General features: G+C 47.6%; 5 protein-coding genes across 6 annotated transcripts; 3 read left to right on the top strand and 2 right to left on the bottom strand.

The window, feature by feature from the left end:
- Positions 1 to 1,211: 1,211 nt before the first annotated feature.
- On the top strand, positions 1,212 to 7,229 carry LOC117894350 (sorting nexin-25). Its single transcript, XM_034801343.1, has 12 exons — positions 1,212 to 2,113; positions 2,312 to 2,451; positions 2,684 to 2,780; positions 2,846 to 2,980; positions 3,051 to 3,227; positions 3,289 to 3,461; positions 3,542 to 3,948; positions 4,009 to 4,734; positions 4,780 to 4,974; positions 5,050 to 5,187; positions 5,271 to 5,954; positions 6,014 to 7,229. The coding sequence occupies exons 1-12, from the start codon at positions 2,028 to 2,030 to the stop codon at positions 6,335 to 6,337; spliced, it is 3,282 nt and encodes a 1,093-aa protein (XP_034657234.1). The 5' UTR covers positions 1,212 to 2,027; the 3' UTR covers positions 6,338 to 7,229.
- A 7-nt stretch (positions 7,230 to 7,236) lies between these two features.
- LOC117894399 (protein hold'em) lies at positions 7,237 to 8,927 on the bottom strand. The gene is made up of 3 exons (XM_034801410.1): positions 7,950 to 8,927; positions 7,740 to 7,896; positions 7,237 to 7,658 (listed from the first exon to the last, which is right to left on the bottom strand). The coding sequence occupies exons 1-3, from the start codon at positions 8,872 to 8,874 to the stop codon at positions 7,271 to 7,273; spliced, it is 1,470 nt and encodes a 489-aa protein (XP_034657301.1). The 5' UTR covers positions 8,875 to 8,927; the 3' UTR covers positions 7,237 to 7,270.
- Positions 8,928 to 9,038: 111 nt separating this feature from the next.
- On the top strand, positions 9,039 to 10,350 carry LOC117894407 (synaptobrevin homolog YKT6). 2 transcript variants are annotated; one of them, XM_034801428.1, is made up of 3 exons: positions 9,039 to 9,238; positions 9,302 to 9,389; positions 9,507 to 10,350. In XM_034801428.1, exons 2-3 carry the CDS (start codon positions 9,385 to 9,387, stop codon positions 9,979 to 9,981), a joined length of 480 nt encoding a protein of 159 aa, XP_034657319.1. In that variant the 5' UTR covers positions 9,039 to 9,238; positions 9,302 to 9,384; the 3' UTR covers positions 9,982 to 10,350. The 2 variants fall into 2 exon arrangements, with proteins under 2 accessions (XP_034657319.1, XP_034657312.1); XM_034801421.1 differs by having other exon boundaries at positions 9,039 to 9,389.
- Positions 10,351 to 12,089: 1,739 nt separating this feature from the next.
- LOC117894380 (type II inositol 1,4,5-trisphosphate 5-phosphatase) lies at positions 12,090 to 16,252 on the bottom strand. The gene is made up of 9 exons (XM_034801388.1): positions 15,655 to 16,252; positions 15,056 to 15,242; positions 14,733 to 14,994; positions 14,474 to 14,659; positions 14,064 to 14,396; positions 13,120 to 13,996; positions 12,861 to 13,047; positions 12,566 to 12,790; positions 12,090 to 12,481 (listed from the first exon to the last, which is right to left on the bottom strand). Exons 1-9 carry the CDS (start codon positions 15,754 to 15,756, stop codon positions 12,297 to 12,299), a joined length of 2,544 nt encoding a protein of 847 aa, XP_034657279.1. The 5' UTR covers positions 15,757 to 16,252; the 3' UTR covers positions 12,090 to 12,296.
- A 198-nt stretch (positions 16,253 to 16,450) lies between these two features.
- Positions 16,451 to 18,871, top strand: LOC117894390 (translation initiation factor eIF-2B subunit epsilon). The gene is made up of 5 exons (XM_034801397.1): positions 16,451 to 16,626; positions 16,694 to 16,818; positions 16,877 to 18,189; positions 18,260 to 18,546; positions 18,620 to 18,871. Exons 1-5 carry the CDS (start codon positions 16,534 to 16,536, stop codon positions 18,827 to 18,829), a joined length of 2,028 nt encoding a protein of 675 aa, XP_034657288.1. The 5' UTR covers positions 16,451 to 16,533; the 3' UTR covers positions 18,830 to 18,871.
- Positions 18,872 to 18,972: the final 101 nt, after the last annotated feature.

Here is an 18,972-nt window from a genome sequence, read left to right as displayed (position 1 = left end):
TTTCTTCATTGTGGCTATAATAATGATCCAATCGAATCCTATGGTGATCGAATGGTGATCTGATAGATATGGTCATTCCCTACGGAATGGTGTTTTTAGTTTTCTTTTATCTTCAAAATTTTATGTTTGGGAGGTGTTCGCCCTTTTGCGGGGGCGGAAGGGGGCGGGGCTAATTTTTTAAATACACTGGTTTCAGTGTGAGCATACAGCAGTCTGGAGCCAAAATTTGGTGGCTCTAGCTCTTATAGTCTCTGAGAACCAGCCGACAAACAAGAAGGACAGACGGACAGACAGACAGACACAGACTCGGCTATTGATGCTGATCAAGAATATATACATATACATATGTACTTTATGGGGCCGGAAACGTTTCCATCTGTGCGTTGCATACAACCGTTATTCGAACAAATACAATATATCCTATTTACTCTTCGAGTACTGGGTATAAAAACTGTATTATGGTGCTATGACATTAGACTTGGCTAGCGCCTAGCCGACTAGCTGCAAAAATAGAGACAGCCTTATGGGAAACATCTGCAGTGATAACATGTGAAATATTTGGCTTTCCAGTTGAGCTGGGAGCAGAAATTATCGAATGTGCTACGTTTCAGAAACAATTGTTTTGGCTTGGTGTCTGTTTGTTTTGGAAGACATCATTTTGTTTCAAGTATCCCTCATCTCAAGAAAGTTCCTATATTAGAAAGACATAATACTTATAGAAGGGCTGTCGAAAGATCGATATCCCTTACACCGGCATCTATGCGTTCGATAGTGGCATTGATGGTTTTTCAATAAATTTGAGTGCTGCCACTTGGTGAGAGCTGTCGCGTTCCCTCTCTTCGGGTCGCGTCCATGACGAATTAGGTAAGGAGGTCTCTTCGGTACCGTTTGTCACTTATTTATTCTGCTTGTGAGTGCAAGTGAGAGCGTTCTGAGCAATAAGTGTGAGTGACACGAAACTATCGTGTGATGAATTAACCTGCATAAATAGTAGAGCTCTTTTCCGAGGGGACCATCTTGTATAGTTTATCATGGTCTAAGCTGACAGCTCCCAGGGCCGAAGACCACCGAGCCGAAGACCGCTGGGAGCTGTTGTAGCAAATTCTTATGATACCGATGTTTTGCTTGTGTAGAGTGATATATCAAAAAACTGTGTGGCCACATCGTGACAATTCGATATATGTATAATTATCTAAATCATAACAGAACATATTTTTGTTTGTGTTGTGAGTAAAAGCAGTGAAGTGCTTATCGGGCATGAGACGAATTTGTCAGCGCTATCAAATTGAACTCAGCCGAAGACTTGGTTAATCTCCACAGCAGCAGCAGCAGCAGCAGCAGTGCACAAAAACAAGCAATAATAGCAAAAACAGCGCAGTCTGCGAGTGTAATCAAAGTCTCTTGTTTTGATTTCTTGAAGCTTCTATTGGCACTGTGATAAAGGGACCTCGGCAAAGTCAGTTATCACATCCATATGCCAGTAATCAGTAATCAACTTGTTGCGGGACGCGCTACTGCCTGGTATTGATTTAATTTAGTTTCCCAATACTGATACGATACTGAAAATCTGGCATATTGCTCGGAGCTCCGACCCGCTCTCGGTTAGCTTGGGTGCTGGTGGTGGTTGCGGAAGTGGGAACGCAATTGATGAAATTGTTGAAAACTATTTTTAATAGTGGCGACGGCCACAAGTCCACGCCACGGGCAAAGCCACAACAAGAACTAGTCTTTGACGAGTGTGAGAGAGAACACTACAGAGAACATACGGAGACGAAATCAGAGAGCGAGAGAGCTGTTTCAAAAATGTTAAGAACTCATCAAATATTCAGATCCGAAAAAGGGCGAGCAACAACTACAAAACAGTAGAGCGTAACGGATAACGAGAGTGCCAGTGCCATTGCATGTGCCTGTGCCTGTGCCAGTGGCAGCGGCAGTGACAGCAACGGCCAAAGCGGGAACGGCCAGTTGTGGTCCGACAACGCACCGAATATCAAGCGCCAGGCCAGCCCCTCACCACATCAACAACAATGGCGAGTCGCCGCCTGCCACTGTTTCCCATCGAGCCTGAACCGCCAGCAACGCCCACGCAGCGGCTTACGCTCTTGGCAACCCGGTAAGTTTGGGGGAGGATGAGTGGGCTCGTGCATCCTTTGCGTGTACGTATCCCATTTTACCTGGAATTTGGCTTTGTTCCTGTTCCTAGATACACCTATGTAAATGGGTGGTGTAGCATGTTGATATGTGAGCGGGCGACTGTCATGTTTATTAATAGACTCGTGTGTTGATGTGATTCTGATTCCTTTCGCTGCAGCTTTCTACGTGCATTGCAATTAAACTGGAGGATTATCGTGTCCGGCATCACGCTGACGCTCTTGGCTGTCGTCTGGTATTATCCCACGTTCTTCTTGTTCTTCGCCTTCGTCGTCTACTCCCTCGTTTTGGTGTTTTCGGGTAAGGCACAGTGACAATCAATGGCCACCATTAGCGGAACCATTTGGTATTCCAACCCATCCTACCCATTCAAGGTAGATTAAATGGATGACTCATTGGACACCGGTCGTCGGCGAACGACCATTTTGAATGGATCTGACCCCACTCCACCAAAAACGAGCAACGAACACCGAAGAGTTAATTAAAAGACCAAATATCTAATGACGATCCGATTCTCTTATCTCTTGCATAGCTGTTGCCGGCACCGTCTACATACATTATATATTCACCACCAACGAACCGGCCAGGCCCAGTCGATTGCCCTCCAAACTTCTCTACAATGCCACAAAGTGAGTGCGGACATTCATCGAATCTATCTGATCCATTATCAATTCCCGCTTCTTGATCCTTGCAGAAGCACCATCTTCGATCTGCCAAAGCCCATCAAGAATCCATCGAATTTACCTTTGATCTTTGGCAAAACAGTCGATCTGCAGCTGCAGCAGATAATCGAATACGTCCTTCGCGACTTCATGCTGCCCTGGCTGGGGTAAGGAACCCCATACTGTCCCTATTAACCCCGAGAGTTACCTCGCCCATCCTTTTATGAACTGTTTTAGCTACGTGGTCACGAAGCCGAAGCTAATCAACGATGTGGTGCGTGAGGATCTGTGGAATGCCATACAGAAGATCCATGAGCGCGCCAGCAAAATGGATCCCGCCAAGATCATAGCCGTGGACATGGTGAACCGCGTCACCGTCCACCTGGAAAAGATACGCATTGCCGAGGCTCGAGCGTGAGTGACCATCGAGCATTTCGATTGATTGTTTCACTCAACTCCCACTCTTTCCGAACAGGGCCGAGACGAATACGGCGCCAGTGTTTAGCAAAAACTCCTACCTGTCCGACGAGGCCAAGGAGATGGAGTTTCTGCGCAAGCTGTGCGAGATTATGGTGATCTTGCTGTTGCCACGCGGCTACTCCCTCCCACCGCTCAAGATGTTGCTCAGCGAAATCTTATCCTATAAGAGTAAGCTCACAATTTAAGCAGCTCATAAGTTCACCAGAAGCTCACCGCTTTTTCGCATTTGCAATCTCTTACCTTCACAGTCTTCTTTCCCATGATCAACATGCTCACCGCACCCGACTACATAAACCAGAAGGTGGTGCAGAACATCGAAACGCGGCTGGCTGCGGCGGCGATGAACAAGCGGAGCTATGAGTATGCGGCCAGCTTTGAGGATTTCCTCAAGATTATCAACAACTCGGGAAGCCTGGAGGAGCTCTCGCTCATCCGCAAGAGCATCGTGAACGACCTGATGCATGCCACAACCATGCAGAACTTACAACGTGCCAAAGGTCTCGATCCGGACCATGAGGACCACTCCCTATCCAAATCTGAGCTGACGGCGGCCGTGCGGCTCAAGCGCTACGTCCGCCAGTTGACCTTGGCCAAGGCCGAGTGCGAAAAGAACCTGGCGAAATTCGGCTGGAACGGCAACTACTCTAGCGACATAGTAAGTGACAATGCCCCAGGATAAATACGTGTGTACATACATGTGTCTGTATTTTTGAAGGATCTGACGCTAGAGGAAATACTGAACACGGCCGTGGGCCGCCGGTTCTTCACCCTGTTCCTGGAGCCGCTGAAGGCTAGCGCCTTGGTCGGATTCTACCTCGCCGTGGAGGAGATCAAGCATGCTCACAAAAGTGCTATCCACCAACTGGGCACGGAGGTATTCTATACGTTCATCCGAGTACCCAAGTCTGAGATCCAGATCGACAAGCACGAGCGCAAGCTGATCGAGACCTTTCTTTTGGGGGATGCCGAGCCGGACATCTTCTACGACATCCAGCGCAACATCCTGCTCACTCTCGAGGAAAAGTACTATCCCCCATTTGTGCTCAGCAGTCAGTACCGCCAGCTAAAAGCGGCACTGGACTCGAACGACCTCATCGATCCCACCTTGATGCTGTGCCCCGCCATCGGGAGTGTATCCGAACAACACGACGAGCACCCCAGAGTCGCAGATGGTCTCAATGGCAGGGCCATCGATGTCGCCGCCCACACGTCGTATGCACGGCGGAAGCTGGAGCAGATTCAGGAGCGCATTGACAAGAAAAATTCGGCCCTGGACGCCCTTAAGTACTCGGTCAAGCCGGAGTCCAAGGTTCTATCCATTCTCGAGAAGGAGATGGAGTGGCTGAAGAGCGAGAAGCGTCAAACGGAGGCACATCTCCGGCGAACCGACGCTTGGACCGAGCATCTAGGCAAGTGGAAGGCCACCATACAAAGTGTGGAGGTGAGAAGACTGTGGAATCTGATGGTTCGACTTAAATCAAAATAGTTTACCTTCTCGGCACAGGTTTCCGATGAAAAAGAGTCGCTGCAGTTCATGATACTTGTCCATGTGGACGAGGACATCAACGCTCCCCCGCAGACAATGGCAAAGAATGGGGACAGCAGCGGCGCCAAGCCCCAAAAACGGCCCTCGGGCATATCCAGCGGCTGGGTGGTCATGCGATCCCTTAACCAAGTCCATGTAGGCGGGACATTCAGACCACGGAGGGATTCTCTTTCACAGTCTCTAACTCTTTCCGCATATCTTCCCCTACAGGAGCTGCAACGAAAACTGCGACACGTGAGCTCGAATCTGAAGACACTCGACTTACCCACCAACTTCAAGTTCTTCTTCCTGAAGACGGATCGGCATGGCCAGGAGAAGGCCAAGGGACAAATCCAAAAGTTTCTTAATGTAAGATTGATAGCTGCTTTGATCCACTAGCGTCTAGAATCTACAAAAATCATCTTTATATATTTGTATATTTGTGGAAATAGTTCATACTCGAAGACGATCATCTAAATGGCAGCGAGGCTATTTACACGTTCCTTAGCCCCAGCTCAGACCACCTGAAGCAGACGCTGCCCTCGCCCAAAAAGTCAAAGTTCTCGCTCTCCACCCTGTTTAAGAGCGACGCTGCAAAGGCTCACGAATCCAGCAAGGCGACAGATCCGTTCTGGGGCCTGCAGCGCGACGACGAGGACATCTCCACGTACCTGGACGGAGAGTCCGGCATTGATGCCAGTCGACTAATGGCCGACATAGACAGCAAGGACTCTATAGCAGAGCCCATGTACGCTCTCATGGGCGAGATATTCGACATGGGCGGCGTCTTTAAATGGCTGCGCAAGAGCATTATCTCCTTTGTTCAGATCACGTACGGCCGGACGATTAATCGACAGATCCGCGAATCGATCACTTATCTCTTTGAGGAGTCTATGCTGCACAACTACTTCTCAGCCATACTGAAATCGTTCTGGCCAGGTGGTGTCCTCGCCTCCGCGTATCCTGCGCGCTCCGACGACATGCGGGAGATGACCAGCACGGCGGCCAAGGCTCTGCTCACCGACCACATACCCGAGGTGCTCTGTAATCTGGTGGGGGCCCAGGCGGCCAAGCGAGGCGTCCTCAAGGTATTTGAGGCGCTCCAGAACCCCGCTTATAACAAGCAGCTCTTCTACGTGAGTGTTTTTATGCATTGCCGTAATTATCGGTCACCATTATCGTGCCACTCTTCCAGGAACTACTGGAGATACTCATGATTGAGTTCTTCCCCGAAATCCGGCAGCTTCGAGTGAACAATAGCAATGGCACCAAGCTGAACACAGCTACGGCGGGGGCTGCAGCTGTTTCTGCTGCAGCAGCTCTAGCAGCCGCCACAGCAGCAGCCTCCCTTCCCCTGAACCATGGCAGTAGCAGTGGAAGCGGCCAAAGCATCGCCTCTCAAAACCATCACCAGCAAGCATCGTTGTCATCGACATCGCTGTCGTTGTCCACATCGTCGGCTTCAGGCGGCAGTCAAGCGCAGTCCCACTATCATCAGGGATCCCATCATCACCAGTAGAATCAGCAGCAGGGACATCCTGCACACTCAGGCAGCTCCAAGTAGAAGCACACTCGTATTGCTTTTTCAATTTCTTGTTCGTTTTTTTTTGTTTTCACTTATTAAGTGTTAGGCTTTTTATGATATTATGTTAATGCTCTCTATCTTTCTATTTAATGGAATGGATGCAGGCGGTGTAGCTGAATGAGGTATGAGGAACTAGGTGCAAAATTCCCTAATTAGTTATAGAAAAAATGAGTATTTTGTAGCACAGAATCACCTTCCCCATATCCAGTCTCCCAATGCCATTGACTTGCATTTGTCCTTTTTTGTTTGCAAGCGTAATTCGTTTCGTTATGTGTATGGCAGTCTGCCTGTACATTTGTACATACCATTTATGTAGGTCAGTATTAAGCGTTGTACCAAATCGTTGTTTATAGTTAAATTAGACACACTCGGCGTGATCGTTTATGCATAATATGTTTTGTGTACGTTTTCGAACTATAAGACAGTGGTCGGCCAGCAGATTGAAATGATTTCTTTTGTATTAACTGACCAACTACTATCGAATAACTTATTTTCCTTATGATGGTGCATCTTATTGATGATTCATCTGGCTTAAAATCTGTTATTGAACCCACAGTGGTAACCGGGCATTCGATTTATAAGCTTACGATAATACACTCATTTTGTACACTGTCTTATAGACCCGACCACGTACTGTAGTCATAACCAACTAACCCACGTGAGCTAGATAGAAGCGCATCCCACACTTCATTCCACCCCCATTCGCGCTTTTTATAACGTACAGAAACGCAAATGCGTACGTACAAGAATGCGTCTATTTATGTACTATGTATTGTAGTTAAACAATTTTATGTGGAAATGTGTAATAAAACTCGCTATTTATGTATGTAGATTACCACTCTAGAGTATCTCCACTCCTGGGCACTACTAGAACACGGAAAATGTATCTATCATCTTGTTAAGCGGTATTGCTTGCATGTCCACCACAAGCACAACGATATTCTTGCGCATGGCTGATTGTTTCTTTATGAGCAGCTTCACCTCAAAGTACTTCAGCAGAAAGCGCCACTTGAGCTCAATTTTTGCACCCTCTGAGAGCCGCTGAAAGTCGCTCGCTTTGATGCCCATCACGCGCTCGGCTACGTGCCCGCTCAGACGACTCTCGACCAACGTCCCCGTTTGATCGGACAACTGAATATTGATGTTGATAAAGCTCGAGTGTCTTGGCCCATTGGATTCCAGTGAGAACAACAACTGACATTCTTCTCTGACACAGTCGCTTTGATTTCGTGGGACAAGATTTTGACATGTTGTGCTAAAAATAAAGCAATTAAGTAGATATATTAGTAGTAGACTAGAGATCAGGTCAGATCAGGCAATTCTATATGCTACTTGCCACTTCTTGCTGGTGTTCATGGAATATCCGTCAATGTCGAACTTGGAAACCATGCAATAGAGCACAGCCGTAAACCGATCGGTGGCTGCATTGCTCAGCTCGCCCTCGGCACGAGAGTAAATCTGTTTTGTTGTCATCTTTGTTTGAATTTGGCAAGCTGTCGAAGGCAATATTTAGACCCAAATCACGCTAATTGCGGATGATACTTACCTGTCGGAAGATCCGCCAAATCTGATTGATCTGACTGGTCGAAGCTCATAGGCAGCACAGAGGCGGCAAACGAGAGTAGCGCATCACAGTCGCCGCCGGCGGCCTGCGGATCCTCGTAGAGAAGCGTACAGTTGGCGTGGTTGAGCACTGGACAGCGATAGTAGTCCGAATAGGAGATACGCACATCAATCAGGTGCAGGACGGTCTTTCGCGGTTGCCAGTGCTTGGCGCGCCGTATCCACTCCGCATGCCACAGGGAGAGCAAAATTCCATTTGGGCAGCTGGCATCCATCACGATAAGTTCGAGGCATTGAAGTGGTCCGTTGTCCTTCTTATAGCTTTGGGAAAGTTTACGCTTCAACTCGCGCACTGGACGAACCGCGGCCACAACCACAAGTAGGTCCACATATGCATTAAGATTCCTTTCGTGAAGCCCAATGCCCAAGCAAGCTTCGACCAGATTAAGGGTAGAGCCAAGAGGCTTGTGAGGCTTGTGGATGAGCTGCTGCAGGGTCTCTATTGTGGGTAAGTCGTCGCTGTCGTGCCGCACAATATGACCGTGCCCTTCGTTGACCGTTAATGTGCACGACAGAGTGGCCTGGGGCTGATAACGCGGCTCACCAGGTGTGGAAAGCGACATCACCTTTGCCCCGACAATGTCCACGACGTCGCCAATGTGCAGCATTGCGTTATACTTATCCACGAATGACTTTTGGCCCCAGCACTTGCAGTTGGTAATGTGGCTTATGGAGTCGCGTACCGTTAGCGTAATAACACCACGCTCGCTGCCACTGAGCTTATCCAGGAATAAGTTTGGCGACGATTTGGATATGATCAGAACAGCGGCCGAAAAGTTAGTCATGGTGGGCTGCATTTCAACCAGTCGAAAGTACCTTGTCTTCTGGCTTTTCGACATTTTTACCATTCAAAACTAGAACATAACTGTTTACTAGGAAACAAAAGAGATGAGATCTAGGAAAGCCGTTACCACAAAACAACATGGGAATGCTGTTATATCGATAGGCATTTAACTGTATACGATGTAATTGAGATGGTAGCCGATAGGTTGTAGGTTTATCATCTCCAAATAGCTGAAACACTCCTATCCCTGCGTAAACTGGATTGATTTTGATTGTCACTTCTGTGCTCCGCTCCTGCCCGATGTGAAAAACCCACCCACCAAAACATTTAAAAACATACCCACTAGAAGCACTCGATAAGCACAGACGGAGCTAGACCAGACGGAAGATCGCAGCAAGCAGCTACAAGTTTCGCAAACTGCACACACAGTGAGAGAGCGCTGAAAGAGTTAAATATGGTCAAGCTGTTTGCATTGAGCGTCTTCTTCAAAGGTGCCAGCGAAGCGCGTATACTGAAGACAGCATCCGACTTGCAGTCCTTCTCGTTTTTCCAACGTGGCACCGTTAATGAATTCATGACGTGAGTAATTCCTATTCGGACCATTGTGCCCCAAGCGCCACAGCGACGGCGCAATATCCACCCCCCTTATGACCTCCGCTTACGCACTAACATTTACTCTCGTTCATGTCGAGGCAGCTTCGCATCGAAAACGATTGTGGAACGTACACAGCCAGCGCTTAGGCAATCTGTCAAGCAGGATGCCTACATGTGTCATGTCTATGTGCGGGCCGATAACCTGGCGGGAGTGCTCATTGCCGATCATGAGTATCCGCACCGAGTTGCTCACACACTCATTACAAAGATACTCGATGACTTCACGGCGAAAGTGTCTGCCGACCAGTGGCCCAACGGTACGGAGGCCACCATATCGTTCGACCTACTGCCAGCTTTTTTGGCCAAATACCAGAATCCCGTAGAGGCCGATCCGCTCACAAAAATGCAGAATGATTTGGACGAGACAACGATAATATTAAAGAACACAATTGAGGCTGTACTGGAGAGGGGCGAGAAGCTGGACGACATGGTCAACAAATCGGAAAAGTTGTCCATACAGAGTAAGGCCTTCTACAAGACAGCGAAAAAGACAAATTCGTGCTGCAGCTTCACCTAAGCTCTCCCACCCACACATCTCAATCAGGAATACCAGAGAAGTAGGAGTCACTTAACATAGAACATCAACAAAATCACCAACTAAAAATAATACTGAAAATTTAAGAGTTTCTATGGTTTTTATAAAGTAATTAGTTAATTTCATAAAAGTATATATGTACATACATATATGTATATACATATGTATGTATGTGTATGTGTGTACTACTTACGACTACTATATATGTATGAATATGAAACTGTCCTGGCAGTCTCTCCCTTTCTAATAAACGTATGTACAATGTATAATCAATCGAATGCCTATTTTGGCATCGATTGTTCTCGTCTTGTCTGTATGCTTATGCTATGAATATAAAAATATGATGTTAAATTTACCAATGCAAACTATGATCTAAATCTATGTACATCAACAATTTTCATGTCGTGCAACAGCTTAGAGCCCAGCGATAATGATGACATTTCGTCGCCAATTACACTACTCGACACGATTTTGTCGCTTAGATCCAGACCAACTTTTTATGAAAGATATGGGCCTTGGAAATGGTTTGATGACAATTTTTTTTTTTATGGAAGAACTTTTTTTTTTACAATTTTGGTAGATCTGGTATTTTTTAACGCTTTTTGTTCCTTTCTTTCACACAACTCAAGGATCTTAAATCTGGCTGTAATGAACTTAGTCATTCCTTAAAGCTAATGAATACATTTTTAAGTGTATCCAACTACTTTATGGTTTTCGCTTGCCTTAAAATAGTAGACGCATGATTTTTTTTTTCGCCTTTTTCCATTTTGGCATTACAAAGCTTTATATTTTTTAAATATACATATATAAATATATAATATATATAAAATATATATATTTTATAGTTTCATAGCTTTATAGAATGGCTAAGTTCATTACAAACAGATGTAAGATAATTAAGTAATGTGAAAAAGAGAAGCACTACCTCTAAAAAAAAGCGTTAAATCAATACCAGACTTTAAAAATTCGTAAAAAAAAGATCTGCCATAAAAAAAAAACCATAATTCATTAACAAATTTTAATGCCCGATATCTATCAGAAAAAGTCGGTTTGGTTCGAAGCGGAAAAAAAGTTGGATTTTGTCGAGTAGTGTTATTATAGCCGGTATTCGAAGCGTTAATACAGAGTACCGGTACCGGAGTACCATGTATAAAAGTTGTGACGCGTACGAAGCGTCTCACGGCAGTTTCGCTCCGGAAACCATTTTGAAACGCACATATGTACATACATATATGTATGTACAATTGTTCTTGATGAAATAGCTGAAATAGCTTCCTGGGAGCTCTTGCAATTGTGAGTAAGGAGAATTTGATGATTTTTAAAATGATCAAATCGTACCTTGTTTCAGTTTCGAATTTATTTTCTTGTGTCACGTTTGTAAACTCATCCATAAATCTCAATAAATGTTTAAAATGAAGAATAGCCGTATTTGCAGCGGTCAAGTAGCCAGCACATGACACCCTTAACCGAGGCAACTTGAGACACAGCTTGTTAAGTCATCGTGGATGACTAAAACACTTTGCCTGAATTGGTTTCTTTGGGAAAGCAAAGCTCCAAAACCCCCACATTTGTTTAAAAGAACTAACCATCGTAATACAAGTAGTGCTCGTTTTTAGCATTATTATTTATTTTCAGATAAAACGGGTACCAGGTCGTGAGGGACACTTTGAGAAATTTGCGGATCTAATCAAATACTCGCATGTCATAAAGTCCATTTCTAAGCACACAATGGTTCATAATTCGAATGTATGCACATGTGCTATATGTACATACATACATACATATGTATGAATGGACGTTTACGTATATGGTCTATTTCCAGATGATATTCCTGCGACTATCGGTCTCCCGATCAGTTTTTGCATTTGGAGAGAAAAGGATTATTAAGGGTGAAACTGAAATTCAAATTCATTCATTGATTCTTATTCGATTCTCAATGCCTGCCGGCCAAACTTAACCCATTAATAGTGTCTAGACTGCCTACGTTACTCGCGTAGAAGTTAGGGACTTCGTCTGGAATAAAGAGGACAGTGACTCAGGCCAGAAATACTTAAGATTCAAAAAAAGTCAAAGAGATAACCCAGGGGAGATTTGGAATGAAGAGCATTTATAAGGAGGTGCCGCGCGACGGACATCTCGAGCGTGTTTTTATAAACAGTAACATGTTAAACAGAGAAACGCACATAAATGACCGCCCAGATGGAACCTTCTCATGGGCGTTCAAAACAAGTACCAACAAGTAAAATAAATACACTAACCCTACACATACAGATAAGTATCGACATTTTACTGAATAACTATGCTGGTAGGTCGGCTCTAGGTCCCGCTCCAGCTCCGGCTCCAGCTCCTTCATTTCTATTCACCAAGACATCAGCACCGTCGCTTTCGATAAACAGCCGCATAAATTGACTGCAGCGGATTTTGTAGTCCGGCCAAGCCTTGCACTCGCTACTCCGCAGAAGAATTCGACCAAAAGTGACAGCTGCGCATCGAAGATACAGAGAAATCGATCGATCATGTCACACAAAAAGAATAAATAATCAAATATTAATAATCCAAGACGCACCGACTTGATCCAGATCGTAGTACTGGCACTCGATGCCCTCGCGCAAGAACATGCACAAGTGCATAAAGACATTCCGTTTCGGCGGACTGAGCAGGGCTATGTAGTCCATGGCCTTTGACTTGCTAGTGCTTGCCAGCAGATCCTCGACAAATGGCTCCAGTAGCGGTTGGTCTGGCAGGTCCAGCAGAAGCAGAAGCGCCTGTGCAGCGCTTTGTGGAGTTCCAGCTATAATCGTATCAGTGAATCAGGCGTCAGTCATGTGTAGATACAAACATCACAGATCAGCATAACTTACGAAACTCTTCGTCGCACCAGGTATCGAGCCAGTCGCGCACCACATTGAAGTGTGTGTTTAGAGATTTCCGCGACTCAAAAGTGTGGAATCCCCCCTCCAGCTTGGATCCCTGCTTGTGCAAGTAGTCGATCAGCAAAAAGAACTCGCGTGGCATCGTCACGCAATATTCCTGGGAGTTATCATTCATCTAAGTGGTCATGGAGAAAAGATAAGTCAACACTCTGGCATCACCCTTCGCAGCTAAGGACCAAGGACTCACCAGATGCTTGATCTGCTCCTGTGAGTATTCGCTAAGAGGGCGATCAGTGCGACACATCGTTTCCATGGAGAGGCCGAAGCAGCTGGGCTGATAGTCACCCGTGACTGTGATGAAGATGTCGCGCCCGTTCTCCACGTGTAGGATGAGGATGTCGAAGTTGTCGCTGCTGCGAATCTTTTTGAGTAGACCCCTAATCGTATGCACGTCAGCGAGCATCTTAATGCGTATGCTACGCGCCGAGTCGATCATCAGGCTGTCCTTTCGCGGATCCACCTGCAGCCACTTTTCGCATATGTCGTGGATGTCCTTCTCCTTAAAGCTGAAGTCGACCGGCAGTGGGCAGCTGTTGTACACGTTGAAGTCCCGCATGCACGGCTCGTTGAAGCGCACCCGTCCGAAGTCGATGACAGTCTTCTCCACGCTAATCTGTGGCTGGTTGTCGTTCTCACGCTTGTCCACCGCCTTCAGTACCTCCTCTTGCACGCGCTTGTATCTGATCTCGTCGCGGGTTTTGATCTTGACCCGAAACACGGCGTACACGGGTTTGTGATCACTCTGTCGTATGTCCATGATGCTGTTGTACGCCAGCTGTTCGATTCGCGTGCCCTTCCACAGCACGCGGTCACAGTATGCGGGCGCTCGCTGCTTTTCGCTGCTGTCATAGTTGTCCGTTCCCGGGTCGTACTTGTACGTAGGCCGAAACTTAATCTCGCCCTCCGTGTATCCCTCAAAGCACTTTCCTTTGCGCATCTCCTGGCGAAGCTGGTCGTACTGTAGCAGCAGCTCGTACGTCTGGGCATCCGTCAGCGGCCCGGGCCGCTGCTGTCCGGGCGGCTCCTGTATGCGATAGTTCAAGTCCCCCAGCCAGAAGATGTGGCTGCAAGAGTAACAAAGGAGTAACTCGAGTGTGAGTATCAGTGTGTGTGCTCATAGTTATCCCTTACTCATGATCGCTGATGGTGCGGCCATCGTCGAAACGCAGCCCATCCACAATTGCATTGTAGTCCTGGTTGCGCTCCTCTACGTAGCCCATATGAGCGGCCAGATGGGAGTTAACAAAGCAAATGTATCCCTCGTTCAACTGCAAACTGATGGCCACGCCGCCCTTGTTACCCAGCGTGTTTAGAACGCCCCGTGCTACCGATTTGAAGCGGCAGTGCAGGATGTGCTGGCGCAACTGCTTGCGCACGATCACAGTCAGCATGATGCCCACCAAACGGTGGTACTGCAAGATCTCGTACTCGACATCTGGATGGACGCTCTGCACCATTCTTTCGCTGTAAATGCGAGAAATGCGCAAAATGGGCAAAGGATATTGGACACTGGATTGCTGTTTATGGGACATGGCACTTACTTCCACTGGGCTACACTGGCCTGGACCTGAGTGGAGTTAAGCATGGCCTTGGCGGGTGTGTCCAGTTCCTGCAGGCCAATGGCATAGATGTCAGGAGCCCGCTCGCTGCATCCCAACCACGATCGCAGGGCGTCCGCGTTGTCGCAGCAAGGTTTGTTGTTCACGTTCCAAGTGGCGCAATATATGCTGCAAAAGAAAATCAGAGAGATGTGTCAATGGATCAACGGATCAATTGGTAATGTGTTGGATTTTTACTCACATAATATCTTTGTAGACAATGTACTCGCTCTCGCGCTTCTTCAGCTCCTGCTTGACTTCGCCGATTTGGCGGTAGTCGTTCAGCCATCTGAAGTTGAGCACCGTTTCGGGATCGCTCTGGGCCATGGAACTCTTGCAGGAAATGACTTTGGCCACAAACTCGTCATAGCTGGCGCTCTCACTGGGATAGAAGTAGTACTTGATGGGTCCATCCTCAGCCGTGGATAGGTCAAACTGGTACGCTGTGATGGACCCCTTGCAATCTGAGAGAAACAGATGAATTTGTACGTAAATCTCAATAAATTTGTAAAACCTGCATCTCACCCTGCCGCAGCTGGAAGCTCTCATCGATGGCAAACACTTTGTTGATGATCAGTTCATTCACTGATGTAAGCGGCGTGCGTACGAAGGAGAACGAGATGATGGCAAACGTCCCGCCGGACTCCGACGAAACTAGCGCCAGTAGCCGATTGGCGTCCTCGGGTCCCTTGATCTGATACGCCTCAAATAGCTGAAACATAAGCAAACATTTTCAGTTGACTTACAGAGCCTTTCCACGCGGTTCAGGGTCGCTGGCCTTCGGCTCCGATAATCACCTATTGCCCAGGCACATCAGATTCTCATACTTATTTAACAATACTTGAGGTAATTAATTTATAATTAACGTTTACTCTGACACAACAGAAGGGCTACAAAATTGGAAGCGGAGTGTGTTATCTTTTTGAGAGTAACTGGAAACTATCTTTCGTCACTGAGTGGATAGCATGAACACGTAAGCCCCGTCGCTGCCATCTAACCGATAATTATTCATCGTCACTGGAGACATTGTTTGTGTTTGTTTTGACATTTTTTTTGTTGGTTTTTTGTTGGTTAGGTTGGGGTTGGGTTGGTTTGCTTTGGCTCTGGCTTTGGATTTCGCTTACATAGAGTATTATTTCGTCTTCCTTGAAACGCTCCCTGACTATTTCCAGGCTCGACTTAACTCCTGTCAGTCCATTTGGGACGTGGTCGCCAACACTTTCCATTGCCAGGAATATTGATTGATACTTTGGTTGACACCCGTCGTTATTTTCCTTGTGTTTGTGATGTCGCTCCAGGTCTAGGTGGTTCTGACGTTGTTCTTCGCTTCTTAATCTCCCAATGCAGAAAAATACTTGGCTTCTGTGCTTTGCTGTGCTGTGCTGGGGCGATTGCTTCGAAATGGATAGTTGTTTGCTTTTCTATTTTTAGTTGGCGCGCCCGCCAGCCACAGCAGCAGCGAAAAGTGACAACGACGTCGAGCGTATGGCGTATGGGAATGGAATTTCGATGCGAAATGGGCGTTCCGTTCTGTTTCGTCTCTTATGACTGCAAGGGCGAACTTGAGGACTCTGGCCCTGTCCTGACCCTACTCTTGCTGGAAACCGTAGCCGTTTGTTCCTGCCTTGTTTGGTTTATCGGTTCGGTGCTCTAGTGTTCCGTCGGGCGAGGGCGGTTATCGACGCTGGACGCTGTCTCTGACAGACACATCAACACAGGCCGGGCTGCCACTTATTCATCAGCGATGACAAGGATTATTGAATAGTTCGCCTATCGATATATCACTGGCTCAGCTCACTAAATACTTTTGTGCATGTGTGCTATTATTATTTAATTATTAAATATTCTTTCGACTTCTGTAGAGGGTGAGGTGAGGAGGTAGCAGCTGAAATAGTTTAGCGTTGCCAGTCTGCAGACGTTTGACAGCACTGACCCATCAGCTGTTGTTCTAGTATTCAGTAATATACGGACGGGGACGGGAAAGCGTCGTTTGGTTAGTTAGCATGGCTCAATTCGAAAAGGAAATCGTTCAGGCGGTACTCATAGCCGACAACAATGTATGGAACTTCAAGCCGCTATCCGACGAAGGCTCAACGGTAGCTATGGAACCACCTCACCCTGGCCCGCCAGCGTTTATACCTTGCCTCCTTTCTCTTCTTGCAGGCCTTGCTGCCTTTGGTCAACGTGAGCATGCTGGACTATGCATTGATAGCGCTGAATCGCAGCGGAGTCGAGGAGGTCTTCGTCTATGCAAGCCTTTACCTGCAGGAAATACGCGACCACATCAAGTAATCCAATTATTTAAGCGCTTTATTTTCAATTGTGTTTAATGTGCTTTATTCGCAGGAAAGGGATTGCCACGTATGCCTCCTGGTCCTTCAAAATGACTGTGCACATGATTGGGGGTGAGGGATGCCGGTGTTTCGGCGACGCCATGCGAGATCTCGACGCCAAGGCCCTGATTCGGGGAAATTTCATCCTCATGGGTGCCGATACCGTCACCAATGCGGACCTACGGCCAGTTCTGGAGCAGCACAAGCGGATGGCAAAGTTCGACAAGGGCACAGCCGCCACTCTGGTGTTGAAGGAATGCGCCATCAACGTCCGCACCGGCAACGAGCTGCTCATTGCTGTCGATAAGCAAAACTCACGCCTCCACTACCACCAGCGGCTTCGGATGAACCACAAGGAGCCGCGCTACCAAATTCCCCTTGACGTATTCCTTGGCAACTCCTGCGTAGCACTGCACCACAATCTCCTGGATCCGCAAATCGCGATCGGCTCGCCCTCGATGCTGTCGCTATTCAGCGACAACTTTGACTTCCAAACACGCGATGATTTCGTGCGCGGCCTGCTCATCAACGAGGAGTTGCTGGACAGCCGCATCTACGTAGCCCTGCTGCCAGCCGCCCAGTACGCGCACAAAGTGAACAACTGGCCCGCGTACCAACTGGTAAGCCGGGACATCATCAACCGCTGGGCATATCCGCTTGTTCCCGACATGGGCGTCTACAAGCTTCACCAGCAGTACGTTTTCCACAAGGACAACATCTACAAGAGTCACGAGGCGCACGTGTCCAAAGTGGCGCTGCGTGAGAATGTGGTGATCCATGCGGGCAGCCACGTGGAGGCCGGCACTGTAATCAGGGACACCGTCATTGGGGAAAACTGCCGCATTGGCAGGCATTGCCAGCTAAGCAACGTGTTCTTAATGGCCAACGTGACAATTCAGGACAATTGCCGGTTAGAGCACTGCGTAGTTGGAGACAGGGCCGTCATCGAAGCCGAATGCGACGTCAGCGCTGGCTGCGTCGTGGGCGCCAATTGCGTGTTGCCAAGAAAAACGAAGCTGGCCAGGACCTTGGTCACCAGTACACCAAACACACAGCGCAAGACGGAGCAGGAGCAGGAACAGGACTACGAGCCAGTGGAACTAGAGGCGATTGGACCGCAGGCGTACATCGTCAGCGACCTTACCACGGGGGATCCGGAGGACTCGGATGGTGAGGAGCTGCTGCCCCAGCAGACGCTCTGCATACCCAAAATGGGTGACCTGATGGTGCCACTGGACGACATCAGCAACTGCAGCGACTTCAGCGACATCAGCGACGACGATGAGGGATCGCGAGCTGTCACGCCCCTGCCCGACGACACCAACAGTGAGATGCGATGATATGCACTTTTATGCAAATTGGAGTTGCACATGAAACTAATTGCGCTCTGTTTCAGTTTTCCTCAGCGAGGTGATCGATTCGCTGTCACGTGGCTTCAGGGAGCGGTCGAATCCGGACTTCCTCATATTGGAGATCAACTCCTCGAGGTACGCCTATAACATGTCCCTCAAGGAGGTTAACTTCAATGTAGTAAAGGCCGTGTTTGGCATGCAGCACATTGTCGAGCCAGCCAATAACAATGTGCTGGCGGCCATCGGCGCCGCCTTCAAGCAGCTGGGACCCGTGGTCTCCAACTACATCAAGAGCGAGGAAGCCATGCTGGACTGCTTGAAAGCGCTGGAGGTGCGTGCGATTTTCCGCGGAGGATCTTTGAGTGACTTTGATCTATGATTCAATTATAACTATTTGCTTTCAGGACGTGTACGAGGAGAATCCATTCGTGCGGGAGAAAATCTCGCAGATTGTCCACTACCTGTACGACAAGGACTTTGTGTCGGAGGATGCCATCCAGGCGTGGTACTGCCAGCTCGGTGGAGAGGAGCATTTCCAGCTGCGCCAGAGCCTCGTCAAGCTGGTCGACTGGCTGAACCAGTCCAGCGAAGAGGATGACAACGACGAGGCATAGGCTGAGGATGATCAGTGAATAAAACAAACCCTTTGCCACTTATCTGTTACAGCTTTTATTGCAACGCATTTTTGACATTTTCCTTGGAGATATCTTCTTGTGGATATTCCCCTCCCCTCCTCTTCCATTCTATTAACCTAGAT

The sequence above is a fragment of the Drosophila subobscura genome, chromosome A (genome assembly GCF_008121235.1).
Source record: "Drosophila subobscura isolate 14011-0131.10 chromosome A, UCBerk_Dsub_1.0, whole genome shotgun sequence".
NCBI lineage: Eukaryota > Metazoa > Arthropoda > Insecta > Diptera > Drosophilidae > Drosophila > Drosophila subobscura.
This window is presented reverse-complemented; position numbering and strand designations above follow the sequence as displayed.